Below are 27,980 nucleotides of genomic sequence, written 5' to 3'. Positions count from 1 at the left end.
ACCAAAATTGTCTTCAGACAATGCTGCCTCTTTCGGCCAAGAATCAGAAATGATCATTATACCTTTGAGTCAGAAATAACTGACAAGGAATTATTTACCTTTATATAAATCTAAATCATCACACATGACAGTAAATGCTACCTGTGAATAAAAGTGTTGTGAAAGAGCTTTTTAGGCATAAGTCATGAGGAAAACAGCATCAGAACATGTATTCATCTTAGCTATAATATCTGTCAGAATTTACATATTTTTAGAAAATAAAAATGAAAATCATTTTTGCAGATGAATTTTATTCATTTAATGAACACTTTGTGCTAAAATATCATTTTCAATGTTCTCTTGTCAGTGCTTTACGAAGGGCTGATGATTGGTAATTCTCATTAATCAAATGCTTTGGCTAAAAATTTATACCTTGAGGTTACATTATTGACTTCACGTACATTTTGAAAAATGTATATCACATATTATAATATTTAAAGATGGCCTATATCAATAATAAGTACTAAAATGTAGCTTTTAGAAAGTAAGCTTTTATCTTCAAGATGCATTGTGAAAAGTTGCAGACAATCCATAGTTCATGAATTTTCCAGAACACAATGAAGTTTCATGTAGGGTTATTAAAGAGAATGATTCGTGATTACTGACATCTCCATGCTGGTTAAAAAGGAATGCCATTGTAATTGTCTGAATGAATATTTTATTTTCATGCTGGTAATAAAAGATGGAAAAAAACAAGGAGAGAAGGGGAAAGTATACATACATATATTAATGCAATATGGATAGTTGCTTTTTCCATTTATGCAAGTAATTTGTTTACATAGAAATTCAACTTTATTTCCATCTCCACAATATATTTTATCCCATTCCTTCCACCTCAGCTGTTAATATTGTTGCGCCTCAAATCTTCTTCACTTGTTATTCAAGGAACTTCAAAAACTGCATAAATTGCATAAGCTAAGGACTAATATATATTGCTTTGGTCCTAAAAAATAAAAACCCTTTCATCAGCTAATACTTTAACAAATAAATCTTTCCATTGAATATTCTTTGATTGTCTCATCAGGAAAAATTGTGCATCATTCCAATTCTAAGCTTAAGATCATGAAACTTTGCTGTTCAGATACAGGGGTATCATTAGATAGATAAAGTAGTACTTTTTAATACTGTTATTATAGATTGAATAGCAGGCTCTGGAATACAATTCATAGTCCAGTAGATATGACTTTGGTTGCAGATTGAAATCTCCTACCCACTCATTTCCTGATGATTTTAGAAAAGAGTTAGGTGTTTTAAGACAAAAAGTGGCACTTGGCTGCAATTTGGAAGAAGGACTTCCATCTTCCCAGCAGTCTCTGAGAAAAAATTCCTTGAAGCAGAAGATGATTTGATTAAGATTTTACCTGAAAGGGGTAGAATGTCTAGAATGTATTCAGACTTAGATATCCATTTTCTAGATGTTGCTGAGTTTTTTCAAAGTCACTGTACAAGTTAGTAAGACCATTGATTAAATTTAGCTTTATGCATACATCAGGCAGCTTCACGAGATATAAATTTAAAAAGTATCTTGTGATCTCTGATGAGAATATAAAATCTCACTAGTATCGTTGAGGAGATTTTAAACAGAGAGAATTTCAGAATTGCTGTTATGTTCAGAGATCAATATTTCCTTTGGAATTTTATTTTTTTTCCCCATCAAAATTGCCAGCCATTTGGGGGAGCTCCCATAATGCATACTACATCTATGGGCTAGGACCAGAAAGATTTACATTCCTTTTTTCCATGCAACATGTTAGATAACTTGATACAATAGCTGGATATTGAATCAGGATACAAATCTAAGCAGATTCACACACACACACACACACACACACACACACACACACACACACACACCAAAAACCCAGAATATCTTTTTTCTAAACAATTCATTCAGATAATGATATTGTCATAATATCATATCTCATATCTTATTGTGATTTAGCATAATAAGGTAGTTCTTCAAAATTCGGTGTTTTTGAGAAGACATGTCAATTCCTCATGAGTTACAGATTTTGTGTTCAGTGGTGGTTAAAGAGGAAATTTGGAGCATTTTAGGAAGATGCTGCCAAAGCTCAACTACTGGGCAACCTTCTGGCTAATTTATTTTTTATTTGATTGTTGTCCTTACCTCTTTAAGGTTATTTTATTTTAAAGTTCAATTTTTATAGAAAACTATTTTAGCATCAGAATTGCTAACTATACCCACATCTTTAATTTCCAAATTATCACCTTTGGATAAGTCACCATTAACAATTTCTGGATCACATAGATTTCAATAGTGCTTAAGTAGTGTGTGGCTTTTGACAACCTTTATACAGATTGGAGTGTGCTCATTGTGTTTCTCAAGGACCTGTAAACCAAACAGGGCATGAGATCCTTGTGTTTCTATTTTTCTAGACCTAGACAGTTCTAAGTTTTACTGTTATGGATGTTAAGTTTCCCTTATAGGCAGCTCTATAATTCATCTCTATTGTATTTGTTTCCTAGGTCACTTTGCTACTCTGTGATTCATCTCTATTGTTTCTGTGATGCATTTCTGGTTCCTGTTGGATGCTCCCTCTCTATGTAACAATATGGCTTCTGCACAGTGAAGACTTGTATTGTATTTACTGACTCATTTGAAACATTTGCTGTCTTTTCCTTTCCCTCTTTATAACTAATAATTTCATTCCTGCAATCACTTCCATTCAACCTTTTTCCTGGTGTTCAGCCCTTCTGCCCTGCCATTTCAGTAATATTCCTTCCATTCCTCATTTAATCAAAGTTATGGTCCTCAAGTTATGAGTCTGCTCCTAACGTTACAATCATTCTATTTGTGTGCCATGAAAAAAAGTGCTAGAAAATTTGACTGCGTGTGTTCCTATAGGGTCATCTACATTTACTGTTTCTCTTGAAGCAAAGAGGCCTCCTTTAACAGTTTGTTGAGAGTATGAATACACAGCATTGTCCCCAACCTGCCTGTCAGCAGAAATAGCTGCAGTACTGCATTCTAACCAATGCGCCACCTCAGCTATTTATTCCTTCCAGAGATTTATCAAATTGGTTATTTTTGGATGGACATTTACTAGTCTTACAGACCACTGGTAGACAGGTTTACTGTTCTTGCTGTCACATGAAGCTTTCAGAAGACTTGTCGCTCATTGTCAAAAGCAATCCAAGTGGCAGGTTATCAGTACAAAGAAGTGGAACTAATCTTTTATCATATCTCTACTCCCCAAATAGTTGAAACCTTTGTGAACATTCAAACCGAAGTGCATGAACAGAACACTAAGCAAAAATATTTTTGGTTTTAAAGGATCACAATAGCTATTAGAAAAGACTTCCTCTTTGTCTATGGCAGGCATGTCAAACCCATGATGTCATGTGACATCGCATGATGTATTGCGACTTTTCCCCCATTGCCGGGAATGGGGAGGCATGGTTTCAGAGTGATGCATCCGGTCTGCGGGCTGGCAGTTTGACATGCCTGGTCTATGGTGACTGAAAGATTTCTTTAAAATTACTAATTAGCAAGGAAAAAAATTCAATTGGCCTGGAATGCCTCTTGGCCCTTGGACACTCAGCTTACTCTCTTCTCCCACATTACTCTCAATGTTACATTTCTGCCACTAACTTGCTTGGAAACTTTGCAAGTTGAATAAGAGATTTCAATTATAACAATAGCAGTAGCACTTAGACTTACATACTCGCTTAAGTATTACCTTTACAGCCCTCCCTAAGCAGTTCACAGAGTCAGCGTTGTGGGAAGTCAGCCCCCAGAGAAGGAAATATTAAAAGGGCAGAAAAATATATTTCCTCAAAGGATCTTAAAGAGGCAGAAAAGCCTCCCCCAAGCAGAAACCAGCTCTGTGGAGATGCATATGTAAATAATCCAGGAAGGTTGGAGGTCCCCAGCTAGAAGCTTAGGAAGACAAAGACACCTAAAATCTACATACCCCACCCAAACTCTAAGACAGGACATAATAGGATTAACTCACAGATGTCAAAGGGCACATCCAGACTCAAGTCAGACTACATGACACAGGAAATACAAAGCCTCAAAGAGGAACAGGAAACAACTCCAAACAAAAGCCCCAGAGGGTATAAAAACCCACTCCTTACATGTGCTCTCTTGTCTTTTCTTCCAGAGCCATCTTTCTGTCTGGCTCTCCTCTTCAATAAACTGCAACTTTTTTTCTAAAGCAGTTGCCATATTGTTTATTCCCGGCTTGGACTGAACCAGGATGAAGACTTTTCCTTCAACAATTTGGCACCCAGGATGGGACTCCAAGCTAACCTCTCCAACAGACTGAAACTGGTAAGCCCCATCTTGCTGGCAGCAGACCCTTTGTGTCTCTGGATGGGTTTCCCAGGCCCTGCCCATGTGGAGCCAGGGTAGTAAAGGGAGTTTGAGCTCAAGGGCTGTTTTGGAAAGAAGTTGAAGGTGAGTACCTCTAAATTTTAACTTTAAAGCCCAGGGGAGTGAGATAAATGTGTGTATGTCTCTGTGAGAGTGAGAAGACCTTTTTTCCCCAATCACAGTTGGATTTTGCTCCCTCTGGTCTTTCCTAACCACAGAAAGGATCTGTTCAAGTGGCAGACCTTGGAAAGCATGGGAGTTTGGCCGGAGTGCAGGACCTTTTGTTAGGGAAAAGGGAGGGGCTATGTGAAAATGGAATGGACTGAGTGAATGAGAGAATTGGATTTGGGCAACCAGCTGATAAGGCCCTGTAATCAAAGCCCCAAGTTAGGAAGGTAAGCCCTGGGCTAGGAGCGTCCCTTACCTCTGGAAAGCAAGCAGAGGTCCTCCCGGACATTTGAAGTCCACATACACGTGGCGCGTAAATGAGAATTTGTTTAGAAATCAGAGAAATGTGGAAGAATGTAAACAGCGGATGAAGGATTTTTTTGAGATTAATATGAATAAGGGTACCTCTATGGATATGGTTTGGGATGCTAGCAAGGCCTATATGAGAGGAGTGTTGATATATATGAATAATAGACATAGACGTGCAGTGGAAACTAGAAGGAAAGAACTGGAGAATGAAATAAAGGAAAAAGAAAAGGCTTTGATTTTGAATTCAGAGGATGTGAAGATCAAGGAGGCTATTAGACTGTTAAGAGGACAATTTGATAAATTAATGGCAGATCAAGTGGCAACCAATCTGCGGTTTGCTAGGCACAATACTTTTTGCAACGCTAATAAACCAGGCAGATGGTTAGCCTATAGACTGAGGAAAAAACAAAGGGCCTCTAATATAGACAAGATTGAGTATAAAGGAAGGGTTGTGTTTCAACAGAATCTTATTAAGGATGCTTTTGTGGATTTTTATTCGAAATTATATACTAAAGAGGAAATTAATGTAAAAGATATTGATAAATATTTGGAGAATGCTAGCATCCCGGTTCTTACGCAAGCACAAAAAGAGGGGATTAATCAACTGATTACAGAAGAAGAAATTCTTATAGCAATTAAGGAACTGAAGGTCGATAAGGCGCCAGGCACGGATGGCTTGACTGCGGCCTTTTATAAAAATTTACAATTTGAGATGATAAAAGCCGTTAAAGGAACTGTTTCAGACAATTCAGAGGGGGGGAAAGGTGCCACCGTCTTGGAAGACAGCTTTTATCTCTTTGATTCCGAAGGAAGACCAGGATGCTACTCAAGTTAAAAATTACAGACCGATATCGCTTTTAAATACAGATTATAAGATATTTGCTAAGGTTTTGGCTAATAGACTGATGAGGGTTCTGCAACAGGTGATTCATGGGGATCAAACGGGGTTTATTAGTGGTAGGCAAATGAAAAATAATGTGAGACATATAGTTGATGTGTTAGAGTTTTTGGAAAGGCACAACCAGATCTCTGCAGTGCTAATCTTTTTAGATGCTGAAAAGGCTTTTGATCAATTGAATTGGCAATTTTTGTTGAAAGTGTTAGATAAAATGGATTTTGGGGAAAAGTTTTTGCAGCCGATTAGGGCATTATATCAAAAACAAACTGCCCGAATTATAGTTAACAATAGCCTGACAGCAGCATGTAATATTGAGAAGGGCACAAGGCAAGGGTGTCCATTATCGCCCTTGTTATTTGTGTTAACATTAGAGATACTATTGGTTAAGATTCGGAATTCGGAAAAAATTAAGGGGATACAAGTTGGAGATCAGGACTATAGACTGAGAGCATTTGCAGATGATCTGGTTGTTACAGTGACCCAGCCAGAGAACTCTGTTGTGGACCTGATGGAGATAATAACACAATATGGGAATGTTTCTGGATTTAAAGTAAATATACAGAAAACTAAAATTTTGGCTAGAAATATGACAGTTTCACAGAAGGCTCTCTTAGAAGGATTAACTGGATTTGAGATTGTTAAAAGGGTTAAATATCTGGGGGTGATTTTGTCGCCCTCTAATACAAAGCTATATAAAAATAATTATGAAAAACTATGGGGGAAGATTCAAAAAGAACTGGAGAGTTGGCAAAAATTGCAACTGTCTTTGTTGGGACGGATTGCAGCAGTGAAAATGAATGTCCTGCCCAAATTTTTATTTTTGTTTCAAATGATACCGATTCTTAAGAAAGATTCCAACTTGGAGGAATGGCAGCGTGGTATCAATAAATTTGTGTGGGCAGGGAAAAAGCCACGAGTTAAACTTAAGATCATGCAGGATACTCGTGAGAGAGGTGGCCTTAAACTGCCTAATTTTAAATTATATTATGAAGCTGCTGCATTAGTAGGAATAAGCGATTGGATTAATTTGACGCAATTGAGGTTATTAAATCTTGAGGGCCATGATTTGTTGTTTGGCTGGCATGCATATTTGTTGTATGATAAGAAGGTAGATACTGTGTTTAGGATGCATATTTTAAGACAGGCATTGCTGAGAGTTTGGAAGAAGTATAGACATAAGCTAAGCAGCAAGATACCATTGTGGGCAATTCCAAAACACGCAATAGAAAATATACATGCTGGTTTCAAACATGATGTGACTACGTACAAGGAAATTTTAAGCCTGGAAAGGAACGTTTGGTGTTTGAAATCATATAGCCTCTTGCGAGAAGAGAAGGTTGTTCAAACTTGGTTTCAATATATTCAATTACAGGCCAGGTGGAAAGAAGACCAGAAAAATGGATTTACAATGACTGATGAAAATTTGACAAAGCAGATTAGAAATCAGGGACCAGCACATATTAAACGGATATATCTTGCATTGATAGAGATTGACTCGGAAACAGAGCTTGTTAAGGATTGTATGATTAAATGGGCCCAAAACATCCAGGAAGTTATTACAATGGACACGTGGGAAAAGATTTGGGTGAGAAACGTAAAATTTACTCAAGCTCAAAATCTAAGAGAGAACTTTTACAAAATGTTTTATAGATGGCATTTAGATCCTAAAAAGCTTGCAAGTATGTATCCGAATTATCAGCCTAAATGTTGGAGGTGTGGTGATGAGGATGCAACATATTTTCACATATGGTGGACATGTAAGAAGGTTAAGGCTTTTTGGATAAAAATCTGGTGGAATATGCAGAAGATTTTTAAACAGAGGATAAAGTTTTGTCCGCAACTTTTTTTGCTGGGAATAATTGCAGACGCTACAGTTGTGGACAATAAGCTGATGTTGAACTTAATTACGGCGGCAAGACTTTTGATAGGCCAATATTGGAAGAAAGAGGAGTTGCCGACCATAGAAGAGTGGACTTTAAAGGTTTCCGACCTGGCAGAGATGGCGAAGATTTCGGCCTATTTGAAAGATCATTCGCAAGAACGTTATATTATGGAATGGAGAAAATGGATTGAGTTTATCCAGAACAAGTATAGGGTTAAGAAGTTTTATGTAGCATTCGAATAAGTCTTCTTTCGTTTCTCTTTCTTTTTTTATTTTAGTTTTTTATATATATTTAATATTGTTAAGGTGTGTTTTATCCTATATAAGCTAGAGAGTGATGGATTTTAGAACTTATAGTTGTTAGTATATGGTTGTTTATGATTGCCTTTATATATATATATATATATACCTTGTATTTAGCTCTGGGAAGTCGGGGGGGAGGGGGGGGAGGGAGGGGGGGAGGGAGGGAGGTTGGGGGGAGGTAGGGGGGGTATAGGGAGGGGGAAGGGGGGTTTTTTAAAGGAAAACTGTATTTTAAAACTTTTCAATAAAAAAAAAAAGTCCACATACAGTGGTGGTGAAAGGTTAAGGTAAAGCTTGGACTTTCTGCAGGGGAGCAGAAGAGTCCTCGACAGACCCCCTTTTTGGTCTGAAAGCATGGTGGTAGATCCCTAAAGGAGTGTCCAGTACTCTGTGAGGGATCCAGTGTTCTCCATGGGTCCCTTTTTGACCCAAATCCATGGTGCTAGGTTGAAGTCTCACTAGGAGGCCTCAGTGCACTGGACCTGATAGAACCAAAGTGAACCCCTGCATCAGGAATAAGGGAATCATGGGGTGTTCTAGTTCAATGGTCGAGATAGGCTCCCCAGTAAAGGCTTGCTTAAGGCCTAGGACAGGAATCAACTACTCGTTCAGGCAGGTATGAAAAAGAGATAGGTAGAGAAACTATAAAAAATGGACTTTGCTCAGGGTTCTGCTGGGAAACCAATTTGACTAAATAAAGGTACTTAAAAAGAAATTAAAATATAGAAATAGTGATTCTCTCTCTCTCTCTCTCTCTCTCTCTCTCTCTCTCCAACCACATGGTATGTTTAAGATTTGTGCCTTCCCTAATTTGAGTTAACTGTGATTTATGGTGGGAATGACCAGGATGTGTAAAACTAAGACCTCTGTTTCCCTTTTCTGTTCTCTTTTCTTTGTCTTTGTGTGTATATGTGTGTCAAGGTCTTTTTTTGTGACGTAAACATGACTAATTGTCTCTAATCCAAAGAGAAAATAATTTTGAAATTCTGCTTAAAATAAGCCATCAAAAGGAAAATACTCTCCCTCTGTTTGTTTGGCCAACAGAGTGAAGAAAAATGTTTTTTTTTCCCTTTTCCCTCTCGGTACTCTTAAGAACAGCACAAAGTTAGCAGGAGGGAATGTTTTAAGTTCATCTGTTAGAAAAGTTTCACTCTTGCATTTACTGTATGTGTTGTAAATGGGTTTTATCTGTCTATCCTCTTCCTGAAACATGACCAGCATTTTTCAAGTTGCAAGTCCTGAAATCCTAACATGTTGCAAATGTTCAGTTCAGAAGTGAGGCCTTTCATTTATGTTGTCTTACCAGAATCCAGCCTTTCTTTTGTTCTCATCTGTGTTGTCCCCATCTTATCTGTTTCTTTAACCACTGCAGTATTAATGCCTTTTCAAATTCTGTCTGCAAGCTAAAACCCTCCCCCCATTCTACTTCTCCTTCTTATCCTCTGTTCTCCATGCCTTTGTTTGCCTCTCCTGGGAGAATCCACCCAGAAAGGGGGGAGGAAATCTTGCTCTTATCTCTTTCAGCCCTACACAGATGACCCCCCCCCCAACCTTTGGAAGCAGAGCACACTGACCCAGATGTTGTCTCCATCCATTTGAGCCATGCAATTGGGGTTTGAATCCAGCCATCTACTAAAAAGCCACCATGCAATCTGAGTGAAACAGATCTTCCCAAGTCCTACCATTCCCTCAGATGCCTGTGAAAGTGCAGAGGAAGGAAGGAGTTCCTGGAGCCATTGGTCCACATGTGAAACCTCAGAAGAAAACTAGGAAGATTATGAGGGGAGGTTTTCTTTCTTGCCCCATTTGTGTTGTAATTAAGCAGTTGAATGTATTTATGGAGTGATGACATTTGGGAATAGTTGTCACAGCAAGTCCTGAACACCTTGGATTTCTGTCTGATGGGAGGAAAATTTATCCAGAATGTTTGTATCACCTGTTTTGTATTAGTAGCTGCACACACACACACACCATTCATAATCACACTGAGTCTATCTCTTTCACCTACCTTCAGTAAAGCTCCAGCCTGATTCTTGCCCTATGTCATTAAAATTTTGTAGAAACAACTTCCAGCAAATTCCAAGGGCCAGGGAACCAGGCCCTCTCAGGTGATTTGCAATTCATATGCCCTGACTAGGGAAGCAGCAGGAAAGAGATCTCCAAACCTAAGCCCTGAATATCTTGCACTGGTGGACTCAGATTGGGTGTCCTGGGGCTCACTATGTGCAATTTAAGAAAATTTAATAGCCTGGCTTGCATATTGGCTAGCCTGAATTGGACATTACAAACCTGGATGCACTGAACTAAGAGCTCAAAAATGGGCAGCCAATGGTTATGTACTGAGGCAAACCATGGCTGTGAAGAATTTTGGGAGCAATGTGTGAACCTGACTGGAAGCTCAAAATGATATCCCAAATTTGAAAATGATTGGCACAGAATATTGGACACTATGAATTTCTCCACCTCCTTTTCTCCTTGGATCGCAAGTGTATTCCTTTGCTTCTCTATTGTACTGCCTGTGAAGTAACAAGTTAACTTTCTGGGCTAATTGCCAGCTATTGAGCTATTGTGTATTCAGAGCTTAGAGATGTAGAATTGCAACATGCTTGATAGATAAGGAGATTCAACAAAAGAAGGAGACTTCCAGTTTGCCATCGCAGCCAACACGGATGCTGGAAGGTGAGTTCCTTCTTCTGTGAAGTAGCCGAAGGACCACTCGGGACGACAGGCTACTTAACAAAAGGTTTATTTAGAGCAAGACAAAAACAGAATAACTCGCCCGGCTTTTATAGCCGGCAGCTGTCAGTGAGGGCCAATCAGGAACGTCCATTTTGGCGCCGCGTCTATCCGGACCAATCCGCGTCGTCTGTTCTTGACAGTTCAGGCTTCCACATGGCTCGGTGTTTTGACAGCCGCGAGCTGTCAGTGGTTGCGCCTGCGCCGTGCGGGGAACTTTGAAAGCTGTCAAAGTTCCCGCGTGTTCTCCTGTCAGATTTGGTTTCCCTCACGTATACGGTTTAACAAGTAAATACATATATACTTTAACTGTTTACAGATATAATACACCCCTTACCCCTCCCCTGGAGCGTTCCCTCCCTCTCGGTCGTTGGAACCTGCCCACTGGTAGTCCTTTAGGTAGGCGGGGGCCCTTCGGTTCCTGTTGGAACGACGTGGAAGTGGGGCGATGTCTGGGTCTGCCGGTGGTGCGTCTCTTTGCTCCTCTTCCTCTTGGTTTGGCAGCGGTAGTATTTCTGGAGGGGGTTGCAGGGTGTGTGGTGGTTGTCTGGGTCTGAGTTGGTCGATATGGCGGCGTAGGTTGCCGTGAGTTTTTGTGGATATTAGATAAGAAATGGGTCCTGTTTGTTTTAGCACTGTTCCTTGGACCCATTTGTTTTTATCTGAGTATGATCGTGCCCATATCATTTGCCCTGATTTGAGTGTGCGGTTGGGGGGGGTTTGCTTGTTTTCTTCCGGGTATGTGTCAGGATGCAGTCTGTCGAGCCGCGTTATCAGCCTCCTCCCCCATCTTAGTTCTGCTGGTGATTTGCCCGTTGTTGTGCATGGAGTTGCGTGTTGTGACATTAGGAATTGGCTGAGTCGTCGTTGCCAGTTCCCTTTGACGAATTTTTTCAAAGCTTCTTTTGTGGAGCGTACCATAATTTCAGCCATCCCGTTTGTCGATGGGTGGAAGGGCGCAGACGTGACCAGCCTAATACAATTCTTCATAGCGAATATCTGAAATTCACGAGAGGTGAATTGAGGGCCATTGTCTGAAACTATGGTGTCTGGGAGGCCGTGTGTGGCAAATATTTTCCTTAGGGCTTGTATAGTGGCTCCTGACGTTGTTTTCCTAAGGGGAGTGACTTCTAACCATTTAGAATAACTGTCCACTACAATTAGGAAACTCTGTCCCTGGATAGGTCCTGCAAAGTCTAAATGTATGCGTGACCATGGGTTTTTTGTCGTTTCCCATTTGTGAATTGGTGCCTGGGGTGGTTCGTTCTGGGTTGCTTGACAGGTATAGCACCCTCCCACATATTTTTCTATTTCCTTATCTATGCCAGGCCACCAAACATAACTTCTGGCCATAGCTTTCATCTTGACAATGCCAGGGTGTCCTTCGTGTAAGATGTCTAACGTTTGATTTGTGTTCTTATTTGGTATTATGACTCGATTTCCCCATAGCAGGCATCCCCTATGTGAAGATATTTCATTTTTCCTGTTGAAGTATGGCTGGAATTGGGGGTGTGGGTTTTTTGCTGGCCACCCTGTTGTGGTCCACCTGAGAATTCTGCTGAGTATTTTGTCCCTAGCTGAGTTGTTTGCTATAATCTTAGCAGAGAGAGGACAGTCTGGAAGTTGCGAAATTGCTAGGATCATTCCAGCTGGGGCTGGGTCTGGGTCCTTGCTTGGAATTGGCAGTCTGCTGAGGCAGTCTGCGTGTCCTAATTCCTTCCCTGGTTTATGGATTAACTGATAAGAATAGGCAGATAAGAATGTGGACCACCGTAGTATTCTCGGTGAGAGAATCTGAGGTGTTATTTTATTCCAAGTGAATATCCCTAATAGGGGTTTGTGATCTGTGTATATAGTGAAGGGTCTCCCATAAAGGTAGTCATGAAATTTTTTAACCCCTGCGACTATTGCTAGGGCTTCTCTGTCTATTTGTGCGTAATTCCTTTCAATTTTTTCTTTAAGGGCAAAGGGCACTCTCCTAGCTCTTATCTTTATGGGTGGGATTGCTGGGTTTAATTGTAAAGAGATGGGGGGACCAGTGTATTTTCCTAGTGTGCCATCGAAGACGTCTGCATACTTGTTGCAAACGGCTTCGAGACTGGGTGATTGTACAGTATTTACCCCCGTTATGGTGATCCCTAACGGCCCGAACCAGTTCAGCCCTATCAGGTTGGTGCGATTCCCGGGCGTTACCAGCACTTCTAGGGGACCCTTGAATGATTTGTACTCTACTGTAACCTTAGCCCTCCCTTCCAGAGGAATAGGGGTTTTCTGGAAGTCTGCTAGGTGGACCTGGGTTTGCCTCAGAGGAATTTTTTCCTTGCCTTGTTGACAGATCTCCTGATATGTTTCAAATGAAATTAAGGAGACTGCTGACCCTGAATCCACCTCCATGAGGCAGGGCACCCCCTGAATTTTTACCCTGATCCTAACCTTTGAGCTTAGGCTGTTTACCCTGTCAATTGTTTCTACCAGGGCCCCTGGCGTTTTTCCCCTGTTGGCCTGGGTAGCTGGCCTACCTGGGGAATTTGCCTCCAAATCATTGACGTTGTCACGGCCCTTGCTGCGGCACACCGGTTTGATGTGGCCAGTCTTCCCACAATTGTGGCACTTAGCATTTCTGAACTGGCAGCTTCCTCGGGCATGATTGCCCCCGCAGCTGGCGCAGGCGGCCCGTTGCTCGTAGCGCGGCGGTGGCGGAGGGGGGTTCCTGGACCTTCGGCGATCTGAAGTGTCGCTTCTCCTCGGTTGTCTGCGTTCCATTCTGCGCTGCAGGGCTTCTCTGTCGGTGAAATCCACCGACTCGTCGCTGTCGCTGAGGGTTGCACTCTCTTGGAAAACGGTCGCTGGGCTCTCTGGGGTCGTGGTAGTCTGCTTCTTCTTGTGATTATACTCGTAGGCCATGATTTCTCTGGTCAACTCTGCCAGGCTCATGTCGGTCTTGGATGTCAGCTTCTTCTGTAGGCGTTCGTCCCTCAACCCAATCACCACCTGGTCTCTGATGCGGTCTTCTAGGTCGGGGAAGTGGCAGTTCCGCGCGGCGTGTCGGACCCCAGCGATGAAATCGTTTGCGGGTTCGTCTGGACGTTGTTTCTTCTGGGCGAATTGTACCCGCCAGTACAGTTCGGATCGGGCTGGAATATTTATTTTTTATTTATTTATTTTTAATTCCATTTATATCCCGCCCTTCTCCGAAGACTCAGGGCGGCTTACAAGCTTAGCAGTAGCCTTCATTCTGTGTATATGCCTGCTTGTTAGGGCTTTCACACACACTCCAAGCGGCATTATTACAAAGTCAGCTTAATTGCCCCCAACAATCTGGGTCCTCATTTTACCTACCTGGGAAGGATGGAAGGCTGAGTCAACCTTGAGCCTGGTGGGATGCGAACCTGCACTAATTGCAGGCAGCTGGTGTTACTTAAGGAGGCATTAGCCCACTGCTCCACCAAGGCTCAATAATGCTTCGTCAGCTGGTCTACCAGGTCCGCGTAGGATACCTCGGTGATGGGTACCGGGCTGAACAGCCCAACGGCCGCGTCGTAGACTGGGGGTCCGCTGATGTATAGCAGCGCGGCGGCCTTTGCTCTGTCATCGGTGATTTTGCTGACGAGGAGGAATCCCTCGACTTGGCCCAGGTGTGATTGCCACCTTTCGGGGTGTCGGGTGTCGAATTCCCTCACGCGGCCGAAGTTTGCCATGTCGTCCGGTCCTGGGTCTCGCTCCGTTGGAAGTTAAAACTTCCAGTGACAGCTCTGGCCGGGAACTCTCTTCTGCGGCCGTGACTTCAGCTCTGGAGCGATCCCACCCTCGTCGCCAGTGAAGTAGCCGAAGGACCACTCGGGACGACAGGCTACTTAACAAAAGGTTTATTTAGAGCAAGACAAAAACAGAATAACTCGCCCGGCTTTTATAGCCGGCAGCTGTCAGTGAGGGCCAATCAGGAACGTCCATTTTGGCACCGCGTCTATCCGGACCAATCCGCGTCGTCTGTTCTTGACAGTTCAGGCTTCCGCATGGCTCGGTGTTTTGACAGCCGCGAGCTGTCAGTGGTTGCGCCTGTGCCGTGCGGGGAACTTTGACAGCTGTCAAAGTTCCCGCGTGTTCTCCTGTCAGATTTGGTTTCCCTCACGTATACGGTTTAACAAGTAAATACATATATACAGTACTTTAACTGTTTACAGATATAATACACCTGCATTCGATTTTACACTACTGGGAGACCCTGGAAAGAGTCGAAAGTTGCTCTGTAGGTGCAATTTTTTCTCCTGCAAAAGCTGCCCAAAGTATCTTCCCCCTGTGAGGAGAGAGGGAACAGACCTTTTATCCCACCCTCTAAGAATAGTGGCAACTGGCTATCCAGGGGAGTTAAAACACTGAAAGAATAACCTTAATCTAACTAGATTTATATGCTTCTAAAATTTGGGGACCAAAGGATTTCTTATCCTTATTGAAGACCTTGGTTTTTCTTTACAAAAAAGAAATAAAAATGGGAAAAATTTTGGACTTAAAAAATCTTAAATGGAATTGCTGACATCTTGTTTCTAAGTTTGAAATTACAACTTGTTATTGTCTAAAGGAGACTTGGCTGGAAGCCCAGACTACAGATAAGGCTTTTTCAACCTTGACAATATCAGCTGTGAGAAGCTCAGCTGTGTTCTATACTCAGTTATGAAATTATTTTCATTCTCTGACTTTGAAGCTCTTAATTTAACACACTACTAAGAGAATATGGATGAAGACCAGGAACAGATTCTCCTTATGTTAAAAGCAATACCTGAAACCATTCTTGTGATGAAATAAGATGCTACAGAAAAGAACAAGATGTCAGCCTAGATATAGGAACTCAAATTTTGACTACAACTAAAGAATCAACTACACAAAACATAACAGAAGAAGTGGAACAATTAGATACTATGACAGAGGATTCAACTGACCAAAAAATACAGTCAATGGAAAGTTCAGAAAAGGGACTGACAACACTGAAAATGGAAAAGACTTTCTATATAAACCAGAAGAAACTTGAGGAGCAAGAAGAAAAACAGACCAAAGGGAAGATAAACATACCAGGACAATTATGGGGAATAATCTGGAATAATAGAGAGACGATTTATTAGCCCTTCCAAAAAAATGGCTACTGGATGGTCTCTTTTATTTCAAATAATATATATAATAATAGAGGAAGATCTATTTGATGACCTAAAAGCACTGACATGGAAGGTGAGATGGCAAAGGAAGAAAGCTAGAATAAGGCTGAAGAAAATTGGGGTTTTGATTTATCAGCGAGGATTTTATATTACTAATTAAAATAGAATATACTTAAATACACAACATGTGTACTTTGAATATCAGATTTTGTTATGAATTGAGATAAAGAAAACTTTGGTTATTTAAAACTTGGAAGTATAAATACTAAAAGTTGAATTTGAATATTGATGGGAAACTAAAAATTGGAGAAAACAAATAAATAGGATATTGATTGTTTATAAAGATTTAATGTAAAAGTAATTAAGATATATAATAAGCTAAAAATTTATTGATAAATGCAATAAATATGTTTTTATTTAATTGAGACAATAAGAACTGTATTAGCTTAAATATGAGATAGTAGATATCAAGAGAAAAAGAGAGGAAATATTTGATGTTGAAATAGGAGAAATTTTGGTCATTAAATTTAAGACATTTGGAAACTAGTTGAAAATAAGAAATGTTATATTGCATTATTAATTAGATGATGTTACATGGTGGGAAATAGAATATACTCAAATAGATAAGATGTGTATTTTGAATATTAGACTTTGTTAAGAATTGTGATAAAGGAAGCTTTGGTTACCAAAAATTTGGAAATTATAAATATCAAATGTTAAATTTAAATATTGATGGGAAACTAAAAATTGGGAAACTAAAAATTGCGAAAAACTAACTACAGGACATTGTTTATAAAGATTGAATGTTAAAGTAACTAGGATATGTATAAGCTAAAAATTTATTGATAAATGTAACAATGCTATCTTTACTTAATGGATATAATAAGAACTTTATTATTTTAAATATGAGACAATAGATATTAAGGGAAAAGGAGAGGAAATATTGATGTGGTAGTTTGAGATTTGTACTAAAGATTTTTGTATGTTATTGAATTATTCATTAACCCAGCTGCCACATTGCTTTTTAAATATTTAAGTGTAAAATTAGAAAATCAATAAAATATTTCAAAAAAAAATCTTTAGATGCGCAGGAACCTTGCAATGTTAAGAAAAAAAGTGTATTAGTTATAAAAGGCAGAGTCTTTTTGACTAAGGCATGCTCATTCTCCTCTGTCTCACAATGTGCATGTGTGTGACACCCAGGTTATTACTTTGATCACAGGAATAAAACTGTCTTCAGTGGCTTCGTGTTCAGAGTATCATTGGGATTTATTAGGATTCTGAGCTGAAAAACCTTACAAAACCATAAAAGTTGTAAACTAACTTTTGTAGCACTGGATTTCCTTCTCTGATTGTGACAGGATCTGGCGTCTTTAAAGACTCATTCTGATTAAATCACCATCTTGGGTCCTTACAATATTCAGAGCCCTGTGCTGTGGCTTATGGATTATGATTAGTAACAGCATGAAGCAAGTCTTCTGTGCAGTAGCATCATGCTATGCAGTGCTTTTTTTGTAAAAGAAAAAGGTGCCGGAACTCACACATGTCATACAACCCGCCTTGCCTACCCTACAAGGTTCCATCCAAAAAAGGTGCCGGAACTCCGTTCTGACCGTTCTATGAGAAAAAAAGCCCTGATGCTATGGAATAAGGTTATTACTATATAATTTGGTTTTAATACATTTTTTCGTTGCTTTTTGTTGAACAATTTTATGAATATTTTAAAGGACTTTAGAACATTTTTAAGAAGAAAAGTTATAGAAATGTTATCATTGTTACTGCTAATTATAATAAACTAGTCTCCAGCTACCATTATTATTTCATAAACATTCATTGGGAATAAATCAATTTATCATTCATTAACAATAAAGCAATTTCTGCTCTAGAAAGAAACTAAAACCAAAAAAAATTAAAAAGCAGCTTACCTTAACAGAGAGGAGGGGGGTTCCAACCATTAGCAGTACATTTAGAAATGTACTTTCTAAGGACTCTTTTAAAAGAAAAAATCCGTTTATAACAGGTTATCTCAATTGCATCATTGTACATGTATTGTGATCGCTTAGGTTTAATGTGGCCTTTTTTCACTTCTGGAGGGGGACACTCCATTTCTATGGAGGAATATGAATAGAGATACATGTTCAATAAGTCATTCGTTGCCTATAAGACTAATTTATTGCAAAATGAGGAGAGATCCTCATGCTATAAACCTTGAAGTGGAGGTATAGAATTTATTTTGTTTTATGGGTGTTTTTTTCCCCAATTTGCTTGTAACACATGCTGTGGCACTTTCTCTGACTCGTATGTTTCAGTTCAGTTCAGTCCTCATCAGATGGCTGATCTTAAGCTTAAGACTAACTTAAGCTCAAGACTACCTTCACTGAAATTTGTTAAGAGGATCCTTCCTCAAAAATATTTGCCAGGCAATCACACTTCCTTGATGTGGGCAATCTGAAGCTGTATAGAAAAGCACGATAGGAAATAGAATTTCTTCTGACCACTATCCTATGGCCAACTGAACTTCTGTGGCTCAGTTCTGCCTCTTATGTATACTTCCAAAAATAGCTTGTTTTGCTCCCTTGTGGGACTATCACCAAAATTGTCCCTAAAGGAAACAAATGTTTTTTTTCCTAAACTTTGAGACAGAAGATGTCTGTCCTGATTAATTACATTTCCCTTGTCCAAGGAATGATGCATGAAACATTTGGCCCCACGTTTATTGCAGAGTTAGACTATGTATGGCAGATTACAGACAGAAATAAATGCTTGTGACAAATGATCTTCAGAAAAATAATGCCCATCTCTTAGACATTTTAAGTCTGATCAATTAAAATTAAAAGACAATATAGAATGCAGTTTGGTTCCACAAGTTTCAGGAAATTATGGACCCAAATTTTACTTTTCCATGACTGGTAACAACATTGAAATTATAGAATCAGTGGCACTTTTTAAATTATTCCTTTAAAACTAATTATAGCTACTTTAGGCAATCAGCATTAATATAAATAAGCCATAAATTCAGAAGAAACCTGAAACAGCATTTTTTGCATGTTAAAGAAAAGAAAGATGGCTCAGAAAAAGACAATACTTGTTATTCAAGTCATATATAAGTATCTCTGGTGAAAATGAAATCAAATACAAACACACAAAGTCTCCTTCCCTAAATTATCTGATTGGAGCTGCAAGCCTATGCACCCAATGTGTTTAAGTTTCAGAGTAACCATGACCTTAGCAACATATACATACGTGTACATTGAAGTTTTGTACTCCATCCATTCTTAGTACATAAAGCATCTGGTCTGTCAACATATCTGTATCCTTCATTACATGAGAATTGTATTCTCTCACCTTCCTTGTAAATGGAATTTGGAGATAATATGGTTCCATGTTCAATGTGGTTTGCCTGGCAAGTTATTTCTACTATAAAATGCAAACAACAGGTTTTTTTCATGAATATTCTCTGTAATCAATGGAATAATAATAAAAAGAGAAATGCTAGATATCAAACATAAATTATTAGAAAAGACATTCTGTAATTCTAATTTCATTTTTCATCCTAATAGGATTTAGGTAGGATTAGATTGAATAAATGACTCTTTTATCACACTCACTGGGAATGGACCATAATCAATCTTAAAGCCATCTACTGTTCAGTTATTTTCACAATCAAATGAAATGCCTTCAGCCTCACCCAGTGTATTCATGTTAATATTAAACAGAAGTGGGGAGGGTGTTGAGCACAGAGGCAACCTGTAAAGCAGGGGTGTCAAACTGCCAGCCCGTGGGCCGGATGCATCATACTGAAACTGCGCCCATCCTACTGTCAGCAATGCCAAAATAAAGTTGCAATACGTCGTGACATGTCATGTGATGTTGTGAGTTTGACACCCCTGCTGTAAAGTAAGAGCTGTGAGCTACACCTTCAATCAACACTGATTAGAACCATCCATGAGGAAGAAAAATAACCAAGGTAACACAATGAAACCTTTAAGGGCATTGGGTTCACTTAAGCACATTCGGATTAAAATTATTTTAAAGTTAAAAGGGCTTTTCAGAACAGCAAACATTTGATGAGGGAGACTTCATTCTGGATTAAAGAAAAGAAATAACAGTTTTAAGACTTTAAAGTCACCACTAAAAGGCTTGACAAGATCATGATATAAGTATTAAATGAATTAGAAACCCAGTCAAATTTGAAATATTATTTTTACAGATAACTTCTGAAATAAATAAATAGTACATACTTTAATGGGAATGCAGATTGTTTAAAGTTTTAGTGAAAAGAGAATTGATGGACTTTGCAAAATAACGGCAAGGAAAATGCAATCATGCAAAATGAGAGAGACCATGTGACTATAAAATTACTGAGTGTCAAAGACTTAAGGACATAAAGAAATAGTCAAAAGGGGGAAAAACAAGAAAAGCTTCCCTTTTAGTTTTGTAGCTGATTCATTTTCTTTCTAGATAACAAATGAATGAAATTGCTGTTACTAGAAAATCAGCAAAATTTGTAGAAGGAAGGAGAGGATAGTTAAAGGAAAGAATTTAAATTTATTTCATGTTCAAATATGGTTGCTATGGAAATATTATTTAGCAAATATATTTCAAGGTTGCAGAGATTAACAGTGAACTAAGAATATTAATGAACCAGAAGCTTGGCTGAAGTGTTCTTTTTTTAATAGAAGCATGCAGAAGAATAGTCCAATTCCAGTCCAGGGTTCCAAAAGCCAGGTCAGGTTGTCAGCCAGTCCAATTGTCAGAGATTCAAGACTTCTTACATGAACAAAATTTGCAAGAACCTCACAATAGAACCAAGGCTTAGACATTGTTTTCAGCAAAGGAAATATGGTCACAGCTGCTTTTTAAATCAGGATGTAGCCACCTGTCAATAATTAAGAGATTTTCTCCCTTGCTGGGGAAGAAACTTCATGGAATCATATTTGTTTGGTGGAGAGACTTGGAGGCCTGGCATCAACATCTGACTTCTTCAGCTGTCCAGGGAATCCCTGTGTTTCTTCAGCCTCATCTGAATCTTGTCTTTGTGTCTCCTGAGACTGATATTCCACAGGTTCAACAGGAGCAACTTCTTCAAATTTATATCTGAAGCTGGGGTCATGACAGAGCTACTTATTGAGTTTAAAGTCTTATATGGCATAGGACCATCCTACCAGATCAGATACATTATGCATGCACCTAGCTAGCCCCTTCCCTTAAATGTTGCCATCTTAGGAGATCTAGAAAGCTTATCTTTTCTATGATAGTCCCTGACCAATGGAACATCTTTTCACTTCTCAAAAAGCATTTGAGATCTAGCTTCCTCCGCCCCTCCCTCCAGAAATGGACTAAGGTGACCTACATTTGATTATAATGCTAGGTTTTTAATATTTTTCATTGTTGATAGATGGGACTTTATATTTTGGTTGTGAGCCACCCAATACCTGGTACACAATGGGCAGCTATATAAATGAAATTAATAAGTAAACAAACAAACGTTTGTACATCAATCAGGAAGTGAGATTCTTCTTATTTCTGGAACAAGGCAGTTGTAATAAATTATCTTCTGCCTTTTTCTTTCACTCTCTAAAAAGCTATTCATTTCATACTGCAACATTTAACATTTCCAGCTGTTTAACAACTTTTACACCTTTAGTTCAAAATTTAGGAAACATTAGGTTAACCTACCTATCATTTGTATCTATGTTTACAATAGGCCTATTCATTTGCTAAGGGAAAGTACTACTGTCTGTGTTATTTTTCCAGTGTGTACCTCTCTGCCTGTGAATTTGCCTATAACTGGTTATTCATATATGTTTGTTTGATAAGCAGATGTTCCACACTTTGTTGAAACCCATTTTTTGTTCATATTCTGTAAGTATTTAGAACCTTTTCAAGTTGAATGGGAATGCAATTGTATAATCTTGTTTATTCTCTTCTGATAGAACATCCTTTTTTCAAGTCTGTCCTATACAGTATCCTGTTGCAACTAAATAAGTATTTTGGACATGTGCAAAATCTGCTAAAATGTGCTGGGTGAGATTTGGAAAGAAAGAAAGAAAGAAAGAAAGAAAGAAAGAAAGAAAGAAAGAAAGAAAGAAAGAAAGAAAGAAAGAAAGAAAGAAAGAAAGAAAGAAAGAAAGAAATTCATGTAAAATAATGTGAAAAATTACACTTGTACAGAGTTAAATTGGCCAAAATCATAGGAATGTATGCAATTTCTACTTACAGACACATTTGGATGCAGGTGACCATCCATTTTTTGTGCATTCAACCACCTGTCCTCTATTATCTGGTTCAAAGGTAAATCCATTGTTACACTGAATTTGAATTAGATCCCCATCACGGTATATACTTCTTTTAGGTCGGAAAGAACCATTCAATATTCTTGGAGAGTTGCATATAATTTCTAGAGAAAATAAATCATATCTTATATTGAAAAAAGAAAACCTTGCGCTTATATCACATGATGTGCATTGCTTTGTATTAGCACAGAAAAAACAATATTATTATTTTGAAAATATATATATATAGCACTATCAGACAATTTTAATCAGCAGCCACTGATGGGTACTAACTAATTTAAAACTTCCCACTGATACTGAAAATATACTGTGAAATAAGCCATCCAAACTAAAACTGCTTTTAGTAACTTGATATTCATTTTGAAGATCGTAAATAAATTTTAACAAGTTGCTATAATTATTCTTCCCCTGCAGTTTAGTGTTGAATTAAAATGTAAAACTACCATGTGATACTTCCATACTTGCTATTCAGTCCCACTGTCAATCCCAGTGCAATTCCTCAAGAATTGCAAATTAGGAGTTACACATTTTAATGGTTCTGCTTTTACCTGATGCAATAGATGGGCTCAGTTACCATGGTGATGGATGCATTGTTGTAAGATCTAGAGCAGGGGACTTCAAACTTGGCCCTTTTATGATTTGTGGACTTCAACTCCCAGAATTCTTCAGCCAGCATGCCTGGATGAGGAATTCTGGGAGTTGAAGTCCACAAGTCATAAAAGGGCCAAGTTTGAAGTCCCCTGATCTAAAGGATCACACTTGGAATAGATTGTCCTGGAGAAAATTGATCTATGTGGTTGTTGAGAATTGAAACCACCTTCACAACATGTAATCAATCACTTTGCTCTTCCTGGTATTGCCCTGGGTGAACCCTGGAAATGTCAGCTGATCTAAAATTCAATATATTGCATGTTTGCTATGCAATCTTAGTTCTGTAATATTGCAGCACTGGTGTAGAAGTTACATTCAATACCAGTGTTTCTCTGGATGCAATCCAAGGAGATGCTCACTACCTTTAAAGCAGGATATGGTTCAAGAATGGGCTGTCTATGACACTGAATTTTTCAAATAACCTCTGCTTGAATGGCAAGACAACGTTTGCAAAGGATCATTATCGGTTTGGTCAGGGAATGATATAAAGTCTTCTCCTTGCAGCTCCCCTCCTTTGGGGTCAGCTGCCTTAAGATGAGGCTTGTAGCCTCTCTCCTCACCTACAGGTGACTGAAGAGCTACAGGGACATGTGTGTATAAGTGTGCATTTTTTATTCTTTGATTTCTATTTTTAAATCTGTAAGTTGCCTAGAATCCACAAGGAAAAACATGATAGAGAAATGCTATGAATGCACAAACAAGCATCTCCATGAAGTTCTTCCTATGCCTTTGTATTCCTATAGAAACTACTGATTCTGAGATGTTAAACTGCTAGAATTGAGAAATGACTCTCATTAGGCATCCTCTTATCAATTAGGCAAATGTCATGAATGCATAAACAAACAAACAAATATCTCCATAATGTTCTTCTGATGCCTATGATGAAACTACTGTTTCTGAGAAATATTAAACTTCTAGAAATACAAAATGTCCCTCATTAGGCATCCACTAATCTACTAGTACCAAGATCAGAAGTAAATCAATATTCTCTAACATTAACTAAATTAGATTTTGGTATGGCAACAGTTTATAAATTCTTTAAAAATAGAAATATATAGTAGCTCAGCTATGGATGTTAGCTGTACTATACCATTCGATGATATAAACAGTATTGCCATGCAGATATTTTATCCTGCATTGATGAATGAGCAATCTTTCTGGAAAAACTCTCAAGGATGCCGTGTGCTGTTTTTGTACTAACTTAGCCATGGTTTGTAAAATTAAATCCTTTGAGTCACCTTTGCATTTAGGAATCATGGGGGTTGTGCCATCACAATGGATTATAGAGGCTGATTGGGAAGAATCTGCTGCAAGGACATATCCTGTTCTACAGATCAACTCTATAGAATGTCCACGTTGCACAAATATATTTTCAGAGGCATCCATTCCATCTTTAACTTCTATCTTCTGCCTTTCCAGTTCAGCCGTGGGAATCATACAGGGATCTCAGAGGAAAAAGAAAATTAATCTGTTAGAGAAGGATCCAAATGCAAATCCAAATCTTGTTGCAAAGGTCTAATAATAGAATTTAGGTTTCACCTACAACCAGTTCACCTCAGATTTAGAACTGAAATCGTATATAAAGGAGAGTTGCTGCCAGACAAGACCAATTTATGCAAGAGAGAAAGAATGCAATGAATGGATCCTAATGCTTAGAACTGCTCATAAAAATTGGATGAAGATTTTCTTTTCTACTTACCGAGACAAATGGGCACTTTTGTCCAGATCCCATTGTTACAAAAAGATATTTTCTGGCCTTCCATGGCATAAAACCTTTGGCATTTGAATTCTACTGAAGAGCCAGATCTGTACTGCTGCTCAGACAAAGTAATAATGTCCCCATTCTCAATCCTGGGTGGACCATTACAGTTTTTTTCTCCTTCTATTAAACATGAAAGCATGAAGATTGAAGACTTTGTCCATATTTCAAACTAAGAAAACACCCATCAGTATTTCTGACCGTTTACAAAAGACACTAATAAATATGTTTTAATGAGCAACAAATTCAAGTTGTATGTGTTTATACTATTTTTAAAATGCACCCAGAAATAGTGCTAAATAAATGACTGGCTCAAAGGCTCGATTAGTATCAATATAAACAAATCATGTAACGTGAATATTATTCCCCTGTGTCTTCTCCTAAAGGATATTCTCACTGTGAATTATCTACCAATTGCTTTTGTACTTATCCTGATGTAAACCTGAGATACATCTCTAACATTTCAAACTTCTGACTTATGAAGACTCATTTCCTTTGTATAAAAAGGTAAAGGTAAAGTTTCCCCCGCACATGCGTGCTAGTCGTTTCCAGCTCTAGGGGCCAGTGCTCATCTCCATTTCAAAGCCGAAGAGCCAGCGCTTGTCCGAGGATGTCTCTGTAGTCATGTGGCCGGCATGACTAGACACCAAAGGTGCATGGAACACTGTTACCTTCCCACCGTAGTGGTCCCTATTTTTCTACTTGCATTTTTATGTGCTTTCGAACTGCTAGGTTGGCAGAAGCTGGGACAAGTAACAGGCGCTCACTCTGCTATGCGGCACCTGCCAAACTGCCGACCTTCTGATTGACAAGCTCAGCATCCTAACCCACTGAGTCACCACGCCCCTTTCTATAAAATATTACATAAGATCCCTATGTGATCAATGCTCTTATGCAGACATTATGTGCTATAGTGGCAGACCAGAGCACTAATAAAGGCTGTCATAAAAAATCATGTCATCTGTAGGGAAGTGTAGAGAAAAAACTATTTAGTTAATACCCTCTTGTGGATTTGGGGGAAAGTATAATTAGGTGTAGTATTGACATATCCTTCTATATAAGCCCAGAAAAAATTAAGTATGAAATCTTCAGTAGGATTTAGTGCCAAGAAAAGCCCTTTTTCTCTACTTTATATGTTTTTAGAATAATACCATCTAAATGTTTAAATGGTGGGGAAATATAATCAATAAATATATACCAGTTTTACAACTGTTCATTTCAAATTTGGTGATTTTTTGTTTATAAGTAAAATAAACCATTAAACAAAATAGTTCAATGAAATCAAAGACTAAACTTTTACACCAGTTTTAAAGTACATTATTAGAAATGATAATCACTTGGTTATTATCATAGCAGGTTCTTTATTAATTCAAATCAAGTACCTCCAGGGCTTTTTTTCTCATAGAACGCTCAGAACGGAGTTCCGGCACCTTTTTTGGATGGAACCTTGTAGGTTAGGCAAGGCAGATTGTATGACATGTGTGAGTTCCGGCACCTTTTTCTTTTACAAAAAAAGCACTGAGTACCTCAAAATGGGTGTGAATTTCCAATACTAATGCAAAGTATTTTTCTATTCACAAATCAGTTGCTGAAAAATGTTGTATTTGACAAGGGGATTGTACTTATCAGTCTGTGATATTCTGAAACAATCTGCCATTTCAAATGAAAAATGGAACTCTTTGCTGTTGCTAAAAGTAACTGTTCTTTTAATGAATGCAGCAGAAACTGATTTCCTTAGTAACCCCTTGATTTCATTTCTTCTTAACTTACCATTTTGAGAAGTACAGCCTGGGAAGAGAAGAAAAGCAATGACCAGGAGCAGCCAGTTGTTCATAGCTTTTCAGGCAATATCTGAACCACAAAACCTCAGTTCAGCAGTTTGGCTTTTGCAGCTGATTTCTTCCTGCTATTACCATGCCTTCCTCATTTTATGCTTGTTTGTTTGTTGTCAAGGAATCTTGAGGAGGAATAAGAATATGACCTTGACAAATAATCTTGACATGAGAATCTTGGAAACTTTGTGTTGATACAACAAGAAACAAATCAATCAATAGTTCACCTTTTCAGGCAGTCCTTTCAACTCTTCAGAAGGAAGTATCACCACTTGAATTTCAGGGTTGATAAGTATACAGAATTAACAATAAAATTGTTATGTAAACCATTTCCTCATTCTTCTAGGTCTTAACACTGTATTGTTATTGTAAATGATCCTGAGTGACTCAGGTAAAATTGGCAGTGTAGAAACTCAATATCTAATTAAATTACTTTTGATATCTGACATATCTTTTTTGCATTTATTATGTTCAAAGGTTAGCAGCTATACAATACTTTCCTTAAATTACTCTGGAGTTTAATAATAAGAACCATTAACTAATCATATCAGGGAGACTATTTGTACACTAGGTTTTTTTCTCACAGATATTGCAGTTCTAGGATTGGGATGCACTTCTATGAATATCCAGAAGGTTGGGGAGGCAGAGCCAGCTGTCAAATGGAATGGCTGTGCTGAGACGCCACTCTGAATGAGCGTGCCGATTTCACAGCCACTTCTTTGTTCCTGGTGGGTTTTTTTTGAAAGCCCCAAGATCTCTCAGAGGGAGATTACAAATGGAGGCGCCTAGCTGAATGGTTCGAGATGGCGGTCTGAACCGCAAAAAGCAGGAAAGCCTTGGAGAAAGCCAGGTGAAGGAGACAGCCCATTGTGGCAGCCATGAAGAAATGACAGCTGTCAGCTGGACAGAAACACCAGTGAATCAGGGGGACAGTGATTCAACTAACCTGGCGGAGTGAGTACTCAGGAAACCTTCATAAGTGTTCCAGATCGTGAAATCATTCCAGAGAATTTCAAAGAAGAGAAGAAAAGAGGGGAAGCCCCAGAGCAAAAGGGGAAAAATCATCTCCCCTGTCAGATAGCAGTGACAAGGAGACAGGGGAAAAAAGAGATTTTACCTTAAAGCAGCAGACTCACAGGTGGTAAGGATTGGTGAACAAGGATGGTTTCTCTTTCTGGCTCCTGCAGCAAAGCCAAGAAGAAGCAGCTAAAAAAATCTTGAAGAGCGACAGTGAGGACTGAGCAGAGACAGCAGACATTTTGAATAAGAACTGAAGACCAATTAGCATTAAATGAGGGAAGAGTGACACTCATAAGTTAAGAAGTAAAGTAATTGCTTTAAAAAATTTCTAAAACGAAAGGGATAAACTGTAATTGAATTGAGAGCTCAGACCAATAAGAATTAATTGAACATAACCCATTGTATGATTGTATCATATCTATTGCAAGTAGAAAACTACCTCAGAGCCAATCAGATTGCGGAAGAAGGACTGACGGCCGCAATGCTACTCTGCATATGCGGCCCTGCTACCTTTGATTTAGCCGAGAACCTTTTTGCACTGACCCCAATCGAAGCGGTCTCTTATGCAGATCTCAAAAAGAGGCTAACTGGGCACTTCCAGCCC

The 27,980-nt window shown here is 38.8% G+C and overlaps 1 protein-coding gene across 1 annotated transcript; it reads right to left on the bottom strand.

Annotated features, from left to right (window-relative positions):
* Positions 1-335: 335 nt before the first annotated feature.
* LOC310638125 (complement factor H-like) lies at positions 336-26,431 on the bottom strand. The gene is made up of 7 exons (XM_083358902.1): positions 26,295-26,431; positions 24,465-24,647; positions 24,004-24,210; positions 22,039-22,218; positions 19,062-19,235; positions 17,744-17,926; positions 336-708 (listed from the first exon to the last, which is right to left on the bottom strand). Exons 1-6 carry the CDS (start codon positions 26,356-26,358, stop codon positions 17,745-17,747), a joined length of 990 nt encoding a protein of 329 aa, XP_083215028.1. The 5' UTR covers positions 26,359-26,431; the 3' UTR covers positions 336-708; position 17,744.
* Positions 26,432-27,980: the final 1,549 nt, after the last annotated feature.

This window comes from Vipera ursinii (genome assembly GCF_947247035.1).
Source record: "Vipera ursinii genome assembly, chromosome: 3".
Classification (NCBI taxonomy): domain Eukaryota; kingdom Metazoa; phylum Chordata; class Lepidosauria; order Squamata; family Viperidae; genus Vipera; species Vipera ursinii.
This window is presented reverse-complemented; position numbering and strand designations above follow the sequence as displayed.